Source organism: Hyla sarda, chromosome 2 (genome assembly GCF_029499605.1).
Source record: "Hyla sarda isolate aHylSar1 chromosome 2, aHylSar1.hap1, whole genome shotgun sequence".
Lineage (NCBI taxonomy): Eukaryota > Metazoa > Chordata > Amphibia > Anura > Hylidae > Hyla > Hyla sarda.
Genome location: NC_079190.1, coordinates 235,957,057 through 235,979,545, shown reverse-complemented (window position 1 = coordinate 235,979,545; position 22,489 = coordinate 235,957,057). Strand labels below are relative to the sequence as shown.

Sequence of the window (22,489 nt, the reverse complement as noted above, 5' to 3'; positions counted from 1 at the left end):
AATATATATATCAGCCACACCTGAAAATGTGCAATGTGAACACGACAGCGGAAATTTCATTCACTACAATGTTAACTTCATGCAGCAGAATTTACAAGAAAAATTTTCCCGTCGGATTCCGCACAGAAATACGTGCGCACACCGCCTGATACTGAATGCGTGTTTGCATTTCTTACCTTGTTTAACTGATGGATTGAATAACGACATGGCATCTTCACCCTCTTGGGCTAGAACAGCAACATTTGACATGCCATCATCTGCCTAGAAAGTAAGACATACCATTAACACAACAAAAGGCAGTAACAGAAGATGCATATAACATGTGTGTTTGCTTTTTATAACAGCTAGATAACACTCAGAGATCAAGTGTCATTGAGGCTGTTCAGAGCAGAAGGATTCATGCCTTCTCCCTACCCACAATGCATTAATGATGTACAGGGCTCATTTTCCAGCACATAAATCAGGCAAGGCAGATCGGGCTAAGGGAGGAAGAAAGTGTATTCTGGGGCTTAAGTTGGGTTCACACTTCGATTTCTAACTACAGTTCCCGTATACGGCTGGGAGGGGCTTAATCGCGGCGCCCGCACTCAGCCGTATAGGGGAACCGTATTTAATGCATGTCTATGAGCCGACCGGAGTGAACCGCAGCCTCCGGTCGGCTGCTTTTTCGGCCGTATGCAGTTTCCCGACCGTAGGCAAAAAGATGAGCTTCAAGTAGGATCTAGATGTGACAGATACATAAAACAGAACATACCAAAACAATTTAATACACCAAATCAATTACATACATTTGATGTAAGAATTTTAGGGGGGAGAAAAAATTTGATGCACAGTTCATTTATACTGCAAGGTTCAAGGGAAACTAAAACAGCACCCAAGTCATACAGTTCTTTGTTGTATATCATCTCAACAGCTGGAACAGCAGACTATAAATGGAAAAAAGGTTGATTGTCACTACTAATTAGGGATCGACCGATATCTATTTTTTAGGGCCAATACCGATAATCTGCGACCTTTAAATCAATGAACTGCAGCAGATTTTGCGGGGCTAGAGACTGCCGCCACCCACTTCTCTCCCCCTGCCTGTCCTGGGGTCCTCCCTAGTCCAGCCACCACTGCTGGCCCCATTGCCTCCCCATCCCCGGTTTTACAATTACCTGTTCCCGGGGTCAGCGCGACTTCCGTCTCCGGCGGAGTCCTGAGCCGTCACTGTGCGCACTGACAGTGACGTCGCGTTGAGGACATCACTCGTCATTGCGCTGCGCAGGACACCGCAGGAGCCAGAAGTAGCGCGGACCCCAGGAATAGGTCATTCTAAAACCGGGGATGGAGGAGGCAACGTTGCCCCCTATCAACGTTGTAAAAAGGAAGTCACCAGACTACCTTAGCAGAAGTGTCAGACGTAATTTAGTCCCAGACCCCTCATGGCTATCTTTCTGTAATCCATTCCTTTCTGCCTCAGAGGAAGTCTTGTGACCGGTTCACAAGTGCATTTATGGTAAAAGTGCCCCACAATTGTATCTTTTAAGTACTTAAAATACATTTCCCCCAAACCGGTCCTAAACCCCACAGTGCTATGACTTGGAGATAAGTTTACAAAATAGAAAAACCAGGCACAATCTCTCCTAAATAATTAGCATGGCAGAGAGAATATACACCGCTGCCCGGTGGAAATCTCACCACCTAGTAACCAAGGTTATGGGGGCTTTGAGAAAGCATGGAAACAATGGATATCCTTTTCTGAAAATTTAGATTAATGAACCCTCTTTCTACCCAGTATCCAAGAAACCATTGTTTTTATCCATAGGATACTAACACTATGCACTGAACTAAAGTCTTGTTCTTCTCCACTCTCCACAGTATTAATACTATTGTTGCAAATATTTAGCAACCCTGATTTATTCTGCTCTCACTTGCCCACTGTAAGGGTATATTGATTTTCTATGCTGTTACTATATACAACTTTTGTGGTACAAAAACTAAGATGATCAGGTCTACTCAATACTAACAGTTATTTGAGGTAAGTGTACAGGACAGTGCTAATCCAGTAAGTTGGGTGACAGATTTTGGTATTGGGGAAATGGTGTAGTAAATTAAACTATAAACATACCTTATGCTTTTTTCCAACATCTCTTTCATTGACCTGTCTATCCTTTTTGGCATCCGAGAATACAAATTCCACACCATCATCCTCAAAGGCATAGGGATCAGGTTCTTGATCACTATCTAATACAGCAGTTGGGACGTATTGGTTCTTGCTTTGATACTTGAGGAGCAACTCTTCTGAAATTTTAAGTGGCTTTTTACATTGCACCATTGCCCTGGAGCACAAAGAAAAGTATAAAAGTTCAAAAGGATAACTTTTCTGTTTTTCACATATCTATATCATGCATGTACTGTTGTGCTATCAATGTGGGAATGGTGTATTTGGGATACATCATTGGGAATGATCTTAAATTGCTACTAAAAAGGAGCCAGGAAGCTCTAAAACGCGTACAGCTTGTACTCACTTCTAGACCCTGAAAACAAACTCATCGCCACTATACACTCACTGCAGTGTGGCATTACATTTCCAAAGGGCCGGATAATTCCAGAGAGAACGAAGTTTAAAACTGGCATCAATACACCACAACATTTTGGTCTCTCTCCATGATTCCATTGCAGAACTGAAAATTAGCAGTACACAGCACACTGGGAAAGTTACTTCATCCTGGAGAACCAGACAGCCATCCCTGTGTAAGACTGGTAAGTGGTGCACTTACAGGAAACAGCACTACAACTTTTTTCCCTCAATAGGAGAAAGTGTCATCTATTATATCTTGTCATAAAGACTATACAGGTGCTACAGTTTTATCTTATTGTGCTACAAAGAGTATGCTTTGATTGTAATTTTAATAGTAATATTGTCATCATTGGTGCTATTGTTGATATTGAGATATCTTTGCCAAGATAGATCTAAATTGGCTTATTGTGACCATCAGAACACACATACATACACACACCGTATTTATCGGCGTATAACATGCACTGGTGTATAACACGCACCCCCATTTTAATAGAGACATTTAAGTAAAAAAAAATACATATAAGATAAATGACAGACTAAATGCAATATCATCCCTCTAACTTTGATTTTGCCTGAACTTCAGTTTGGTCCCCCCTTCCAGTGCCACATCATTCCTCCCCTTTTATCAGACCCTGTGCCACATTTATAACCATCTCCCCCCCTTACCGTCTCATCACGCCCCCACCGTCTCATCACGCCATTTCCCCCCCCGTTTTTGAAATATATATATATATTTTTCCCCCCATCTTCCTTACCTAGCCGCGCTCGGCAGGCCAGGTCCGGTGTCGGGTCTTGCGGGCTGCGGTCAGTGAAGCAGGACGAGTGACGCTGCACAGCATCAGGGACGTCACTCATCATTCGCTGCAGCCGCCGCTGGTCAGTGTGGCCGCAGCAACCGCAGCCATTAGAATAGTCACAGCGGTACATTGAATGAGTGACGTCACTGATCGTGGAGCTAGCAGAGGACGTCACTCATCCTGCTTCACTGACCGCAGCGGACACCAGACCTGGCCTGCCGAGCGCGGCTGGGTAAGGAAGATAAAAAAAAACAATAAAAAGCAGGGGGGAAAGGGAGGAAGAAAAAAAAAGCGGGAGCCACGCGCTGGTCACCGATTTAAAGTGGCCGCAGCCAGGCTGCTAATCCTTAACAAGCAGACGCTGCTGCGGCCACTTTAACTCAGTGACAAGAAGATTTATCGGCGTATAACACGCAGGCAGACTTTTTGCCTTGAAGTTTTAACCCCTTAATGACCAAGGACATATATTTATGTCCTTGGCCGGCTCCCGCGATATAACGCGGGGTCAAGCGGTGACCCGCGTCATATCCGGTCGGTCCCGGCATGTATCTGATGCCGGGACCCGGGGCTAATGGCGTGCGGCAGCGATCGCGGTGCCGCATGCTATTAACCCTTTGGACGCGGCGTTCAAAGTTGAACGCTGCGTCTAAACCGAAAGTGAAAGCTGCCCGGCTGCTCAGCGGGGCTGATCGGGACTACCGCAGTGAAAAGGCGGTGTCCCGATCAGCTGGGACACGAGCGGAGGTCCTCTTACCTGCCTCCGGCGTGTCCTCTCTGCGATTGATTGCTCCAAGCCTGAGATTCAGGCTTGAGCAATCGACCGCCGATAACCCTGATCACTGCAAAGCTATGGCTTTGCAGTGAACAGGGTATAAGATCAGTGTGTGTAATGTTATAGGTCCCTATGGGAGCTATAACACAGCAAAAAAAAAAAAAAAAAAAAAAAAAAAAGGGTAAAAAAAATAAGCTAATAAATGTGATTTAACCTTTTCCTTAAAAGTTCAAATCACCCCCCTTTTCCCATAAAAAAAACACCACGTAAATAAAAATATAAACATATGTGGTATCACCGCATGCGTAAACGTCCGAACTATAAAAATATATCATTAATTAAACGGCACGGTCAATGGTGTACGCGCAAAAAAATACCAAAGTCCAAAATAACGTATTTTTGGTCGCTTTTTATGTGATCAAAAAATGAATACAAAGCGATCAAAAAGTCCGATCAATACAAAAATGATACCGCTAAAAACTTCAGATTACTGTGCAAAAAATGAGCCCTCATACCGCCCAATATGTGGAAAAATAAAGTTATAGGGGTCAGAAGATGACAATTTTCAACGTATACATTTTTCTGCATGTAGTTATGATTTTTTTACAGAAGTACAACAAAATCAAACCTATATAAGTAGGGTATCATTTTAATCGTATGGACCTACAGAATAAAGATAAGGTGTAATTTTTACCGAAAAATGTACTGCGTAGAAACGGAACCCCCCAAAAGTTACAAAATGGCATTTTTTTCTTCAATTTCGTCACACAATGATTTTTTTCCCGTTTCGCAGTAGATTTTTGGGTAAAATGACTGATGTGACTGCAAAGTAGAATTGGTGGCGCAAACAATAAGCCATTATATGGATTTTTAGGTGAAAAATTGAAAAAGTTATGATTTTTAAAAGGTGAGGAGGAAAAAACCAAAGTGCAAAAAACCGTGGTCCTTAACCCCTTAACGACGCAGGACGTATATTTACGTCCTGCGCTGGCTCCCGCGATATGAAGCGGGATCGCGCCGCGATCCTGCATCATATCGCGTCGGTCCCCGCGCGGCGATGTGCGGTATTAACCCTTTAGAAGTGGCGGTCAAAGCTGACCACCGCTTCTAAAGCGAAACTGAAAGTGACCCGGCTGCTCAGTCGGGCTGTTCGGGACCGCCGCGGTGAAATCGCGGCGTCCCGAACAGCTGACCGGACACCGGGAGGGCCCTTACCTGCCTCCTCGGTGTCCGATCGGCGAATGACTGCTCCGTGCCCGAGATCCACGTTAATGAGGTCCATGTTAATACACGCCTGTGATCTGTGTAGAAGATCAGTGTGTGCAGTGTTATAGGTCCCTATGGGACCTATAACACTGCAAAAAAAATGTAAAAAAAAAGGGTTAATAAAGGTCATTTAACCCCTTCCCTAATAAAAGTTTGAATCACCCCCCTTTTCCCATAAAAAAATAAACATATGTGGTATCGCCGCGTGCGTAAATGTCCGAACTATAAAAATATATCATTAATTAAACCGCGTACGCGCAAAAAAATTCCAAAGTCCAAAAAAGCGAATTTTTGGTCACTTTTTATACCATTAAAAAAAAAGAATAAAAAGTGTTCAAAAAACCCGATCAAAACAAAAATCATACCGATAAAAACTTCAGATCACGGCGCAAAAAATTAGTCCTCATACCGCCCTGTACATGGAAAAATACAAAACTTATAGGGGTCAGAAGATGAAATTTTTAAACGTATAAATTTTCCTGCATGTAGTTATGATTTTTTCCAGAAGTACAACAAAATCAAACCTATATAAGTAGGATATCATTTTAACCGTATGGACCAACAGAATAATGATAAGGTGTAATTTTTACCGAAATATGCACTGCGTAGAAAAGGAAGCATTTTTGGGTAAAATGACTAATGTCATTGCAAAGTAGAATTGGCGACGCAAAAAATAAGCCATAATATGGATTTTTTGGTGGAAAATTGAAAGGGTTATGATTTTTAAAAGGTAAGGAGGAAAAAACTAAAGTGCAAAAACGGAAAAACCCTGAGTCCTTAAGGGGTTAAAAGTGCGTGTTATACGCCGATAAATACGGTGTATACATTGCACAGAAAACCACAAAAAACAGATATAAGAAACAACAAACATATATTGGCAACAAAAGGTGTACAAATTACAGCTGTTGATATTTGGGTCATAAATGGTGGATTGTCCGTAAGGACCAAACAGCAATCCATTTCCTACAACTGGACAACACCTTCCCCCCAGTTTATGATGCTTTCATGCTAGAAATTTATATTATAGCAAAAAACTTTTTTGATAATATATTTCATTGTTTCACTTTGTTTATTATATGAACTTATTAGATATGAGATAGACAGATATGAGATATAGATTGACAGATACGAGATACAGACAGATATGAGAGATAGAGAGCGTAATTTGGGAAGCCGTATTAGTCAAGTGATGCAAAAATCAAAAAAAAGGTTGCAGTATCTTGTAATACCTTTTTTATTGGACTAACAAAATTTTGTAGACAAGCTTTCGGGGTTCCTCCCTTTATCAAGTCAGAAGCAAATTTAACTCACAAGCAGAAAACACAGGTTATATATCACACAAATATGCAGGGGTTAAGACAATAGATGTGGGGAATTCACACTAAGATAGGCCATAAATTGTCCAGCTATAGGAACATAGGGGGAGATTTATCATAACATTTCTAGAGGAAGAAACCGGCCAGAATCTCAACAAAAGGATGAATCTACAGACATTCCATCAACCGCCATAAAGAAAATGACTACTGCACCCCAGTTGGACACCATTTTACCCAAACAGGCCACTCCATACATGACCTTACAATCAAGATACTGAGAGGGAACTTCAAAAACACCCAAGAGACAAAGACATTTAAAGCTAAAATGATACTGTTTTTTTTTTTTATTCCAAAAACAGAGAGTCAATGTGGATTTGAGATTTTTATCTAATTATCAAAAAAATTTTATAACCTGTACTGGATTCTCTTTTGCCTATCACTTTGTCCTGCTTTATTATCAGTCTCTCCCCTGCTCCCTCCCACTTTTTCTCATCCTTATCTATTTAGTCTATGTTCCTATAGCAGGACAATTTATGGGCTATCTTAGTGTGAATTCTCCACATCTATTGTCTTAACCCCTGCATATCTGTGAGATGTAAGGCTGCTTTCACACTGTGAAAAGTACCCGTTATAAAATAGTGGGGGCGACCATTATTGTCTATGGGATTTTTCTAATAGCCGTTTTAACCCGTTATTCATAACTGACGTTATTTTGTGACGGGCGATTGAATGGAAGAAATAGTAACGGGAGAAATAGTTCATGCACTATCTCCAGTCATAAAATAACGTCCGTTTTTAATAACGGGTGGTAACGGGTTAAAGCGGCTATTCGAAAAATCCCATAGATTATAATGGGATTTTCTAACGTAGGTTAGGGATTTTCTAATGTCGGTTTAATGCCGCGATCGCCCACAATTTTATAACGGGTGTTATATAATGGGTACTTTTCATAGTGTGAAAGCAGCCTAACCTGAGTCTTCTGCTTGTGAGCTTAGATTTGCTTTGGACTTGAAGGGAGGAAAGGGAGGAATCCCGAAAGCTTCTCTACAAAATGCTGTTAGTCCAATAAAAAATAAAAGGCATTACAAGATACTGCAACATTTTTTAATTTTGCAAACATATAAAGTTAGAGGACTGAATTACATTGTGTATTTTTTATGTTTCACTCATCAAGTCAGAACAACCACAAGGCCCAGATCCATGGCCAAGTGAGGTACTAGTCAAGATATAAAATAAGTGTACCGAAAATGATATCTTGTGGTGTCAAAAAGGAAATTCTCTACATCGAATACCAGATAATTATTTCTGTATTGCATAGTCATAAGGTCCAGGTTGTTATGAACTCGAGGGTCGCTGCAGAAACACCATATTCTGATGTATCAAGGGTAGTCTATGGTATACACTAGGGGTGTGAATCGCCAAGAATTTGGCGATTCGATTCGAATCGCGATACCAGTGTGGCGATTCGATATATCGCGATATATCGCGATACCGTCTAGGTGACGATACATCGCGATATATCGCCCACCTGGGAGCATTCATAGATCCCAATAGACGCCGCTGTCAGCTTTGACAGCGGCGATCTAGTACTCCGGTGCACACTTTTTTTTATGTTATCCCGTCCGGGCTGCAAAATAAAATAAAACGCACTTTATCTTACCTGCCAACGAGCCCGCGGAGCTCCGGTACAGGTGTTCGGTCCCCGGGCTGTATTCTTCTTACTTCCTGTTAGTCCGGCACGTCACATGGAGCTTCAGCCTATCACCAGCGGAGGCGGGACATCGCTGCGGCCAGTGATAGGCTGAAGCTCCATGTGACGTGCCGGACTAACAGGAAGTAAGAAGAATACAGCCGGGGACCGAACACCTGTACCGGAGTGTACCGGAGCTCCGGGGGCTCGTTGGCAGGTAAGAGAAAGTGCGTTTTATTAAAAATTCCACATCCCTAAAAGAATCGATTCAAAAATATTTTGAATCGATTCTGTATCGGCAAATGAAAAATCGCGATTATCGCGAGAATCGATTTTTTCTTACATCCCTAGTATACACCGCTTTATGCACAGACTACAGCTTGAGCATCACAACTTTTATATTGTAGAAACACAAGGCCTAGATGTCTATATACTCATAAGCCTGCGGCAACACATTTAATCATTTAATCAATAGTAGATTCTATCTTGGACAATTTTCACAGTAACACATCTGAAAAAACAACACACAAAAAGTGACCAAAACATCAGATATATGCAAAAGTAGTACAGTTAAAAACTACAGATTATGGTTCAGCGCTCGCGGGTTACATATGATTAGTTCCCCGTGTGACATGATTGGGGTGTGTGTGTGTGGGGGGGGGGGGGGGGATGGAAAATTCTGTGGAACCACCTTAACTTACAAAAATACTATGATACACATTTTTGGTCATACCGCCCAGCTCTACAAAATAGTCCATCCAGAGGAGAGAAAACAAGGGTGGTCGAGATGAAAACTCAAAAGACCCATGCCAAGCACCCTGATCCGCATGCTGCATATGGAAAGGGGATTTGCAAAATGCGCCAGGCGCAGGGAAATGCTGTCCCACAGCCACAGAAAGAGTACTGGGTGGACAGAGCCCCCAGGCCCCAGCAACCATTGCTGTATGGAGGAGCCACCTTGTGTCCCAAGAGGGATCAGAATCCTGTACACTGGAGCTGGGCAAAAAATATAAGACATGTTGAGAGCCATTCAACAGGAAAAAAAACCTGGAGGCATATGGAGGGGCAGAAATGGATTGTCGCCACAGCAGGCCCCATGTCAGAACAGAAGTGCTCAACTGGAGGCTCACCCCACCGAACAAAGGGGAAGGTGGGCTCTACACCTACAGAGTGGTCTGAGCATATGTAGGAACCCAGACATGGGTACCACACGATAGCAGAGGGGTACCAAGACTGCAGACACAAAAGAAACCGCAGACATTCAAGGGACCAGCAGGAAGGGAGGTATGCCTCTAGCAGACCAACAGTGCAACCTAAGAAAGGAGGAGAACAGAGTGATGCTGCCATTGCAGAGAAATTCCCTGGGACCTGCAAAAAAAAAAAAAGCCCACACTCCATCTCCTATGGTGCCAGACACCAAGGCTGCAGACACAGACTCAGGAGATGAAGAATGACTGTGGAGCAGGAAAAATGCAGACACTGTGACTTACAGGTAGAAAGGGATCCAAGAACCCACAGGTACACACACTGCGGAACTGCAACTGGAAGAGAGACACCAGACTGCAGCATTGGCAAAAACGGGGGAGGCGATCAGGTGTATTAGAACACCAGGCAGACACAGTCTGGCTATGTGGCAAAGGGACCGTGGCCATGCGAGGTCCCGGCTATGGAAACACAGTGGAGAGAGATACATGTCTGTAGACAGAGTAGCAGGCATGCAGAGAGGGACCTGGCCAAGTAGGTAACCCTGTAAACCAGTATGTGGTGCATTGTATAAGGCCCATGGGGCAACATGGGGTGACTCACTCGAAAATTAGATCATGGCAGTGGGCAACTTGAACCAACGTCCACTAAGGATTGTCCGACTGTTACCAATCCCGTATCCCTGTAGGGACCCTACTTCAGACCCCTCACCCATCCGTGGGGTACGGGAAACCTGGCTATGTCCGCGGCAGCCCAGAGGTCAGAGACCGATGGCGGTGGGAACAGTGTAGACAACAGTCTGGCTGAACAAGAACACCCCCAGGTGTGTGGCGAAAAGGGAATAGTCAGACAGGCGATAACTGTGCCCCTTTGTCATAGGTGGGAAGGCAGAGAAACCCCACCCCCTGGGAGATAGAGGGAGGCAGAGGAGCCGTGGAATGCATACCTGACATCCCGTATAGTGTCCGTGGGACACGCTGTTCCATGTATACCGTGCACAGCAGTGGGGAACCGGAACTCCAGCTGCAAAAACATCAATTGTGTGACGTGTGACAGGAGACAGAAGAAAACATGCAGATAACTGATAGAGTCATTCCGTCGGGAACCTCGCACAGTAGTGAGGTAACGGCAGTCCAGTTGCAGATACACCAGCCATGTGATGTGTGACAGGTGGTGTAGGAAACCACGCAGACCAATGTCTGGCTTACTGGTATGGGTCCATAGAAGACAACAAGTCATTTCGTCGGCACCTCGCACAGTAGTGAGGTACCGGAATTCCAGCAGTAGATACGTCAGCCATTTCATGTATGACGGGTGGAGGCAACCATGCAGACCACTGTCTGGCCTAGTGGTATGGGTCCATAGTAGACAACGGTTCACTCCAACGGATACTTCACCCAGTAGTGAGGTACTGGAACTCCAGCCGCAGATACATCAGCCGTTTGATGTATGACAGGCGGTATAGGAAACAATGCAGATCACTGTCTGGCTTACTGGTATGGGTCCCTAGGAAACAACGGGACACTCCATAGGAAGCCTCACAGTAGTGAGGTACCGGACTCCAGCCGCAGATACGTCAACCCCACCAGCAGTGGGGTACTGAGTGTGAGCCGCGGATGCGGCAGCCATGAAATGAGTAACAGGCGAGACTACCGTCTGGCATAATAATATCAGGTCTAATCCATTCCCACGCAGGAGTATTCCCCTGAGGGCCGTGCGGTGGATGATTGTATCCATAGCACTAGCCGCGGATGTGATAGCCTGTGGAGAAGGGAATCCCATAGCATGACATGCCAAGAACACCCCTAGGATGGATGGCCAGCAGACCTGACAGATGAGGAATCTTAAAAGAAACCTGAGCGTCTAGCAGGAGAGCAAAAGAACTTGCTCATTATATGGCACTCAGTGGCAGAAGTGAACATATTGCTGCAATATGACCCCCTTGTTCCAAGGGGACTTTATTCCCTGGAAACAACCCGCCACAGCGGTTTTTATATGCTCCACGACAGGGAATAGATAAGGCCGGCTAATAGAGATGAGCGAACTTACAGTAAATTCGATTTGTCACGAACTTCTCGGCTCGGCAGTTGATAACTTTTCCTGCGTAAATTAGTTCAGCCTTCAGGTGCTCCGGTGGGCTGGAAAAGGTGGATACATTCCTAGGAGAGAGTCTCCTAGGACTGTATCCACCTTTTCCAGCCCATCGGAGCACCTGAAAGCTGAACTAATTTATGCAGGATAAGTCATCAACTGCCGAGCCGAGAAGTTCATGACGAATCTAATTTACTGTAAGTTCGCTCATCTCTACCGGCTAATGCTGCAATAAAACTAAAATTGCAATACAAGTATCGGCCACAAGAGGGTGCCAAACACCACCAAATGGTCTGAGAAACCAAGAAATAAATATTAACTATGGATTAAAACATGATATGGAAAGGGACAGTGGTCGCAGGGAACCCTGTAAGTGCTGCCCGCAGCAACTATAACCAGCAGACATCAAGCCACTGGAGGGGAAAATAACGGGCCAAATCTCGAGCTCCCGCCGGGCTGCTGACTGGGGAGCCAAGGCGCTTTCGCCCTCGCCAAGCCCCGGCAATGGGGAAGGAGGGCAGCGCCGTCTGGCCTCCCAGAGCACAGATTCAGGGCAATAAGAAGGGTGGCCATGTGCCGCCAGGGCCCTGGACTCCTGCCGGCAGAGCAGACCCCTCAGGGAGAAAATCATACTGGAAGCAAGAACAGCGAGGCTGTTCATCAGAAGTGAGCCAGTGAGAACTCCTGTGGAGGGAACTGCTGCACAGGACCTGGTATGCACAAAACACAGCAACCCCCCCCCCCCCCCCCCCCCCCTCTTTGCTGACACTAGCTTAAACTGATTACCTCACTGCAGGTGGGTGGGTATATCCTGCCAGGGAGGAGCAGACTTTTTTTTTCCTAGTGTCAGCGCCTCCTAGTGGCAAGAGCATATACCCATCAGTTAGGTGTCCCCCAATGAGGAGCGACCGAGAAAAACAGGTGGCGATTGAGCCCCTCAATGTCAGATCCTCCTTGTGGCAGCAGTGTATACCCATAACACTGTTACACAATAAGACTACCAATAAATAAAACATTTATTTAGTTTATAGTTGCTTTGACGTAGTTTGGACATTTAGATCCAGTTATTAGGGGATATGATGTGAGACACAGACACAGACACAGACACACACACATTTCTGCTATTGGCCGTGCAGTTTCAGAAACATTAACAGCTCGGACATCTCCACATGCAACAATACCAAATCATGTTTTTTGTTTACATTTAATTTTTTTGGGTTAAGATAGGGTTGGGTTGTCATTTGACTTTTTATTGGAGGGGAGTGCATGTATATTTAAAAAAAAATAAAAAATTTAGTCCCCCAACACCCCACCCTGGCTCATCCTGGGGATAGATCTTTAAAAGGAGATCTGCAGTGCTGTGAACTTATCCCCTATCCGAAGGCCGCGGCAATGTACAGGAAAGGGGGCGTTCCATCCCCGCATGACGCACCCCATAGAGATGCATGGAGGGCTGACGCGCCATGCGGGGACGGAACGCCCCCTTTCCAGCAGACTGCCGTGGCCCCGTACAGGAGATCATGGGGGGCCACATCGCTCGGACCCCCCGCGATCTATAACTTAGCCCCTATCCAAAGATAAGTACAGAGCACTACAGCTCTCCTTTAATGTAAATGCTTGAAAAAACCTTTACGGCCACACTTTGTATTGACCAAATTTACAGTAGCAAAATGTTAGTTTCAACAAATGCAATGGAAACATACAAACTAGCCATCTTAAAGGGGTACTCCGGCACTAAGACATCTTATCCCCTATCCAAAGGATAGGGGATAAAATGCCTGATCGCGGGGGTCCCGCCGCTGGGGACCCACGTGATCTTGCACGCAGCTGTCACGCCCCCTCACATAGGCTTGCATTCAGGGGGCGGAGAGTGACGTCACAATACTCCGACCCCCGTGATCGCCAGTAATCAGACCGGGAGCAAACGTGCTCCAGGGACTGATTCTAACGGGGTGCTGCGTGCAAGATCACGGGGGTCCCCAGCGGCGGGACCCCCGCCATCAGGCATCTTATCCCCTATCCTTTGGATAAGATGTCTTATTGCTGGAGTACCCCTTTAATTATAAAAGGATAACAACTCTAAAAGACAACATACAAACTTAGATTTCTAGGTAAAAACTTGCAAATTTAAGCCAATTTGAACATTTTAAAATATTTAGGCTTTAAATAAATCATACATTTCCCAGTATCTCTCTTATACTGAGACTAAGATTATGAAATTTCATAATGTGTATTGTGCAGCGGAATCCCATTGACAAAGGGATTCTGCTGTACCAGAATTTTTGAGCGCAATTACTAAGGCCGGGATCACGTTATTGACACTGTTTTCAATCCGTATGCGGTTTTTAACCTCTTAAGCACGCAGGGCGTACCTGTACGACCGGTCCCGGTGTTTAAAACAGGGTCACACTATTCAGGCTGCTATTCATGGCCGGGACCCTGGGCTAATAGCACGCAGCACTGATCGTTGTGCCGCACGCTATTAACCCTTCTGACGCGGCGATCAAAGTTGATCGCCGGGCTGAAAATGAAATTAAACGCTTCCCGGCAGCTCAGACGGGCTGATCGGGACTATCGCAATAAAATTGCAATGTCCCGATCAGCTAGGACGCGAGCGAAGGTCCCCTTACCTTGCTCCGTCGTCTCCGTCGCGTTTGATTGCTCCAAGCCTGAGCTACAGGCTTGAGCAATTGAGACCCTATCTCGCTGATCCATGCAAAGCTATGGCTTTGCAGGGATCAGGGTAAATGATCAGTGTGTGCAGTGTTATAGCCCCCTATGGAAGCTATAACACTGTAAAAAAAAAATTGGAGAAAAAAAAAAAAGTTTACAAAAGGTCATTTAACCCCTTCCCTAATAAAAGTTTGTATCACCCCCTTTTCCCATAAAAAAAAAAAAAAAAACTGTAAATAAAAATAAACATATGGTATCACCGCGTGTGTAAATGTCTGAACTATAAAAATATATCATAAACTAAACCACACGGTCAATGGTGTACACGCAAAAAAATTCCAAAGTCCAAAATAGTGCATTTTTGGTCACTTTTTATAATCATTAAAAAAAATGAATAAAAAGCGATCAAAAAGTCCTACCATCGCAAAAATGGTACCGATAAAAACTTCAGAATACAACGCAAATTATGAGCCCTCATATCGGCCCGTATGCGGAAAAATTAAAAAGTTATAGGGGTCAGAAGATGTCCATTTTAAATTTATAAATTTACCTGCATGTAGTTAAGATTTTTTTCAGAAGCAAGACAATCAAACCTATATAAGTAGGGTATCATTTTAATCGTATTGATCTACAGAATAAAGATAGGGTGTCATTTTTACCGAAAAATGTACTACGTAGAAACGGAAGCCCCCAAAAATTTCTTCAATTTTGTCGCACAATTTATTTTTTTTCCGTTTCGCCGTGGATTTTTTGGTAAAATTACTAAGGTCGCTGCAAAGTACAATTGGTGGCACAAAAAATAAGCCGTCATATGGAATTTTATGCACAAAATTGAATGCGTTATGATTTTTAGAAGGCGATGAGGAAAAAGTGAAAATGCAAAAACGGAAAAACGCTGAGTCCTTAAGGGGTTAAATTGTATACTGTTTTAAAAGTGCATACAGTTCCATCCGTCTATTTTTAATATTTTTTTTAAACATACGTTTTTGATAATTTTGTCCATTTTTAATGGGAGGGGTGTTGGGTGGGGACTTTAAGATGCAAATGCTCATGTGCATCCTAAAGTCCCCACTCAACACCCCACCCATTAAAAATGGACTAAATTATCAAAAACATATTTTATTTTTATTTATTTTTATAAAAACGGACGGAACTGTTTGCACTTTTAACAGTATAAAGTTTAAAAACGCATACGTTTCCTTTTTCCCATGCTGTTCCATCCGGTTTTTTTTTGCCATAAGGTTTTCTTTAGAAAAACGGATTGAAAACAGTATTGCAAAAACGTGATGTGAACCCAGCCTAAGCAGAATTAAGCTAGGAAATTCCACAGTCTTAACCTAGCCCTAGGGCATGTGAACAAAGCAAAGGGGGAAATTTATCAAAACCAGTGTAGAGGAAGAGTGGTGCAGTTGCCCATAGCAACCAGATTGCTTTCATTTTTTACAGGACTCTCAAAATGAAAGAAGTGCTCTGATTGGTTGCTATGGGCAACAACAATTTTTTCCCTAGACAGGTTTTGATATATCTCCCCCATTATCCGCATTCATTTGCAATGCTGTGTCATGGTTTTCTCTGCACGGTTTTCTTGTTTCTAAAGGTGTTCCCATTGTAATAACGAATATGATAAACACATGTACTACTACTGTATAGTATAAAATATTCTATTCCCTACTTCTGCTGGGCCAATGTAACCCTATGGATACATCTACTGTGTACCTCTGATGCTACCCCAGCATACATCTCAAGTGGAGGCAAACTTAGCCTTATTCTGTTTTCATCATAGGTCACCAGAAATAGCAACAACTTTCTAATAGCCACAATTTTACAATTATCCTTACAATAGGCAAGACCTAACCTAGTGGTTTTCCATGTATAAATATGCTAATAAATGTAAAAAATATAATGTACTCAAATATCAGCCATAGACCACCATTATATTCACAAATGTAACCACATATTTACTACTTACTCTGTGACAGAAGTAATATTTTCCTTTCCATGAGGACCAAATCCATCATCTCTTACTTTATCATTTGGAAGTGATGGAGGAAGAAACTCAGATTCTTTTTTCTTTGGGACCTTGTAATACTTCCAGGTGTTGTCAGTTTCACATTCCTCCAAGTGAACTGCTGTGCCAACATAAACTGTTGGTTCAAGGACTTCGGTGAATGGGGGTGCAAAGGTTTGAGACAAGCCATCTAGTCGTTCATCTATTGCTTTAGCAGGAATTAAAGGATCGGGAGTAGGCATCTGATAAAAATGCTGACTTTGAGGTGTTGATGGATTCTTTATGCTTTCACCACCATCATCTAACACCTCACAGGGATGAGGACTCAATGGAGGAGGCGGAGGCGAATTACTCATCTCATTGCCATGCAATTGTGGAGTTTTTGCTACATCACTTGGCCGGATATTTGAAAACCGTCCTCTACTATCTTGGGAGCGAATTCCAAGTCTCTGGCTTGTAGTATCTGTTTCCATGCTGACATCATCACCAAGAGATATGCGATGATGAAAAGGAGTAAGTGGACGCTTCTGAGGTTTGTCTCCCTTTTCCTGTTTCTCGTTAGTCTTGTGCTTTTGAGCTGCTTGTTGCTGGGACCCTGCAGGTGTCACCTGACCCGGCTGACCTGAATTTCTCTGCTTGAGATTTTTGTGTCTAAAATAAGTGGGAAAAAAAAGTTGGTGAATATTAGCCACATAATTTTATTCTGCAACCAAACAAACCCAAACTGTTATCTAAATAAGTGTTCCTAACAAACCATCAGGCATAAGGAGATTTTTTGTACTCCCCATAAAATCTCTCTCTCGTAGATTCATTGGGGGACACCGATACTGATGGGTATATGTTCTTGCCACTAGGAGGCGCTGACACTAGGAAAAAAAGTCGGCTCTTCCCTGGCAGGATATACCCGCCCACTGAAAGTCAGTGTTGTCACAAAGCAATAGGAGAAGCCAACAAAGAAACATGTCCAAAGGACCCTAGAAAAGAATCCTCAAAAACCGGAAAAGAGTATCCAGACAAGAAGAAAGAAATGGGTGGGTGTGGTGTCCCCCCAATGAAGACTACGAGAAAGAGATTTTACGCTGAGTACAAAAAAAAATCTCCTGTTCTTGGTCGCTCTTCATTGGGGCCACCGATACGGATAGGACCTACCAAAGCAGTCCCCAAGGGTGGGAATAACCACCAAAGAAAGGCAATCCGTTGAGAGACAGAAAGGTCTGTGGACGAGACTCCGGGCCAGAGAAAACCGAAGCCCAGAAACGGAGCTCCCGTAAGATCCCCCTCCATGGAGATAGACTAGAATGCCAAGGAAACGACCGTCCTATGCAGAGACTCTAACCTACATCCATAAAGAGACAAGAAAAAGTCGAATAGAAAGCCAGATGGGCCAGAACCATCCCAGAAGGGGTAGGAAAACAACTCCAAGGAACACAGAACCAGACAGAGGCTAGCTCAGCTGGAGAACCAACATGGAAAAAGGGCACAACAAGAGAACCCCATCCAGAGTCAATCGAAGCAAGAACATAGCAGAAAAATTCCAGGGAGAGCAGCGTACACCTTAGCAGAAGGCAAGCACAGAATGTGAGACCAGAAAACCACTAGAAAAAAGAAAAACTGAAACCAGCTCTAGAGAGGTCTGGGACAGAAGAACAATGACCTGAACATCTTTAGACCCAAAACCCCTGTCCCAGGGGCTCACCGCGAGCACGCGGGAGGTGAAATCAGCTCGACCGATAGAATCCGGAAGACCGCAACACCCCCCATCTCTGGAGTACATGGACCCCAAAGGAGGAGACAGAAGATAAGAACGAGCAAAAAGGAGCTGATCGCCCAGAAAAGGGGCATCCCCGAACACCTGAGCGACAGACATGGAAACTGGAGGTTCCCGAGGCACCTGGAAGACATACACCTGAAAATGTAATTAAACCCAACGTCCGCGAAATGCTCTGAGTGATAAACTTCCGTGTCAAGACCAGAAATGCGGTACAGAGAGACCGCCCCACAAATGGATTGCGGAGAAGTCTGAGCAGGATCACTACACATGGCCAAAACCTCAACCACCACTAAAGCCCAAGAATCAGGAGGGACAACTTAGAAGAGAAGGCACACCACAGTATCCCAGGATTATGTCCAAGACAAGGAGACTAACCGGTTTTGGACCCCAGCAGTCCGAGCGGACCAGTGCGCTGCGAATCAACATCCCGTCCAAACGGGAATGGAGGGGATACAAAAAGGAGCCCAGCTGGGTCTCCAAGGTTCTGGGCACAGGAAGGTTACCCCAGAAGACTGTGGTGTCAGTGCAGTGCAGAGGGAAGGTTGAACACAAACTCCAAGGAGATTGTTCCGAGGGAGGAGGAGAGCAATGGCAGGACCCAAACAACAATCTGTGACGACACCGGCCGTTGCCGATCCATGCATGATCGCATAAACTCCTCCAACAGAGGAGCAGCAGTAGATAACCAAGAAACAGGAAGAGAGCCAGGATGCAATAGTGTGCAGTAAGCACACAAACAGACTGCTGAAAGCTCTTCTGAATGCTCACAGCAAAAAAAAAATAAAAAAATAAATAAAAGGGGGGGCCCGGCCACAGTGGGAAGAGAGAGATGGCTACATCTTGGCAATAGAAAGCGCTCAGCGAAATAGTCTCAGTGGAAGGGAAAACAAGGGTTGGTCGAGAAGAAAACTCAGGCACTGACCATGTCAAGCTCCCTGATCCTCGTACTCCCTGTGAAAGAGGGGGCCAGGCACTGAAGGAAGAGGGGAATTCCGCCCTAAGGCAACGGAACAAAGTACTGGGTGGACAAAGCCCCCAGAAACCCTGCAACAATATATCAAGGAATGGAGGATCTAAATTGTGTCCCCAGAGGGATCGGAATCCCAGACCCTGGTGCAGGTCAACAACAGAAGAAGACGTGACTACGAATGCACATAGGAAGTACAAGCATACAGCAAACAACAGCATTGAGAGGAACCCCTATTGGGGTAAAACCCTGGACCAGATGGGCACCAACGGAGCCATCCCGGTCGAGTCCAAGGCAACAGAGCAGGCGTCTGAGCCATCCTGCAGGAAGGTACCTGGAGGCATAGGGGGGAGGCTGAACTGACTGCGTCGCCCCAACAGGCCCCATGCCTGAAAAGAGGAATTCGAGGCCAGAGGCCCACCCCACCGACGAAAGGGAAAGTGGGCACTACACGTGCAGAGTCCATAGCATATGTAGGGACGCCAACATGGTTACCTCACAACATTCGTGGGGTACTAAAGACTGCAGACACAAACCACAGACATCCAAAAATCCGGAATATGGAAGACAGGCTCAGCACCCAACAGTGTGTCACAACCATGCCCCTACCAGACCAACATGGCCCACTTGGAAAGGTGAACAGAGTGCACTGCAGTAGCTATGAAAGGCCATGAAACCTGCAGGAAATGCCTACATCCCATCCCCTAATGGTGTCTCACACCAGGACAGCTGTCGCAGACACAGAGATGAAGGATGCATGTGGGGCAGTAGAGGTATAAAAGGTTAAGGAACCCACAGAGACACACACTGTAAAACTTCACATTGATAGAGTCACCGGACTGTAGACGCGGGAGCAGCAGGAATGGGGAAGGTGACCTAGTGAAGCAGAAAACCATTCAGACACAGACTGGCTATCTGGCATAGGGACCATGGCCACATCGGGTACCGCATGCAGTACCACACACCGAAAGCTTGACGTAGTAGTAAACCATGCAGACAACCGCCTGGCCGACTGGTAAAAGATTCCTGAATGTACAGGATCCCTCCATCAAACCTTCCCACAAGTACAGTAGTGCAGCCGATTGGAACAGGCAACCCGGTGGTGTAGGAGACCTAGCAGTCCCAGTACCTGCAGGGACCCTCATATTGATTCCTCACACCAGAAGAGGGGTAAGGAAGACTTGGCCATGACCGCGGCAGCCCTGCGGATGGGAGACAGACTGCGAAGTAAACCATCCAGACAAAGGTCTGCTAAACCAGTACACCTCCAGGCGCTGGCGAAAAAGGGACGACAGCCAAATGTGTGAATACTGTGCCCCTGTCACATGTGGGAGGGAGGTGAGGCCTAACAGCCATGGATAGCATCCCCGCCACCCTGGGAGATCGGGGAAGGTTGAGTAGCCATGGATTGTATCCCCATCACCCAGTATAGGGTCCATAGGAAATGTTGGGGAACTTCTTTGGACCCCTCACATAGCAGAGGGGAACCGGAACTCCAACCGCAGATGCCTCAGCCATGTGATGAGTGACAAGCGGCGGAGGAGGAAACCACGCAGACCACTGTCTGGCTTACTGGTTTGGGTCCATAATATACAACAGGTCACTCCATCCAACACCTCGCACTAGTAGTGGGGTACCGGAATCCAGCCTCGGATGTGGCAGCTGCGAGATGAGTGACAGGCAAGACTACTGTCTGGCATAATGATATCAGGTCCTAACTTCACTGGAAAACTCGCACTGGACGTAGGGTCCGGAGCTCTAGCAGCAGATGCGGCAGCCTGTGGAGGAGGGACATATAGCATGCACACAACAAGAACACCCTTTTGATGTATGACCAACGGACATGACAGCCAAAGCCTTCGTAGAGTCCTTCAGGAATGTAAATGCCCTTGCAAGGGCATTCGGCCAGTGCCATTCACGGCAGGGGGAGGGGAGACGGAATTCGGCCGAGGGCACGAAGACATGTTATGGCACCCAGCAATAGGGAAGAACAGTCACTGACTGTATCCCCTGAAACTTCTGAGGGATTGTGAATCCCTGGCAATGACCATCTAATGGCGGATCACATATGCTTCCCTGACAGAGGGAGATCCCAGCAGAAAATAGTATGCCGGAGGCATACTGTATCTGACTCAAGGTAATTTGCCACATCAGGCCCCATATGAGGCGATGGAGGCAAGAAATACAGTCCCCATATACAGTCCCTAGAAAAGAAGCCTAGCAGATATTAAGCTGATAAGAACACATATTACAGGCCTATAATAACTAATGTCTGTCAAGAGGGACCTCACAAGAAGAAATGGAAACGACAATTCAATTAATGACCACAGAAGGGAGCCAAGTGCCACCAAATGGTCAGAAATACTAGAAGCACAAATTTTTCTTGCGCGCAGGACGGAAACGTGGGGAGCAATGCGCCCTGCACTGTAAGTGGCCGCATGAACTAATAAGGGAGAGGCGCTAGGACGTCCACTCCATGAGCAGCACGCATGCAGGCAGCCCCAGTAGCAGTGACGGCTCGGAGCAGCGCGCTGGAGCAGCACACTATAGAAGCGCCTGCTAAGCAGCTGATCACAGCTCAGAGGCCGGGAGAGTGGGCCAGATGGAAGAGCTCCAATTGGGCTGCTCTTGGGGAAGCCAGCGGTGCCGCTCTAGGCACACAGAATAAAGGCGAAATAGAGCCGTGACTGATCGGAGCAGCGCACTATATAATTGCCTGCAGCAGACGCACAGCTCAGAAACCAAGAGAGCGGACCGGTTTGAAGAGCTCCCACCGGTCTGCACTTAAGGAGGCCAGCAGTACCACTCTGTCTATGGAGCGCCACCGACCTCCGCAAAGGTGGAGGGGCGGAGCTAGAATAAAGGCTGCGGGTAAGCACCCGCCAGTCATAAAGGATGATCCGTACAGCGTGCGCACCTGGAGAGGAGGAGCTGCCTGGCCTCACGGTTGGCATGCTGGCTGAGGGGGAGAAGGAGGGCGGAGCAACGCGCCACCATAACCCCTTGAACTCCTGCTGGCTGAATACCCTCTGCAGTGGGGGGAATGAAAGATAAGACAGCAGGCAGAGCAGAGGAAGAGAAAGGAGACCCTGAGCAAGCCCCACACATAAGCGCTCTAAATAAAGGACAGAGTCCATATTTTAAAGAGGAAGGGAGCGGGGGGTACATATTCACCTGCCGACACCATCTTCTATATTCCCCTTAGGAGTCTTCAACCAGCTTATGGCCACACTGCATCATATCAGGCTAAGATAGCAAGAAGGAGCAGTGGGGGACCCGGACCAAAATCCAGGGAACAACCTCCAGCCGCTGGCCGTAGGCAATAAGGGGTTGACGGCCCATACTCTTATGTTCCGTGCCCCTTTGTCG

The 22,489-nt window shown here is 45.6% G+C and overlaps 1 protein-coding gene across 2 annotated transcripts in view; it reads right to left on the bottom strand.

Moving 5' to 3' along the window:
- Window positions 1-22,489, bottom strand: part of MED13 (mediator complex subunit 13) — a 148,455-nt gene that overhangs the window by 70,485 nt on the left and 55,481 nt on the right. For both annotated transcript variants that reach the window (XM_056556697.1, XM_056556696.1), the window contains exons 9-11: window positions 16,344-17,033; window positions 2,111-2,321; window positions 177-261 (exon numbers count right to left, since the gene is read on the bottom strand). In XM_056556697.1, coding sequence (XP_056412672.1) covers window positions 177-261; window positions 2,111-2,321; window positions 16,344-17,033 — 986 coding nt within the window. The remainder of the gene's footprint in view (window positions 1-176; window positions 262-2,110; window positions 2,322-16,343; window positions 17,034-22,489) is intronic.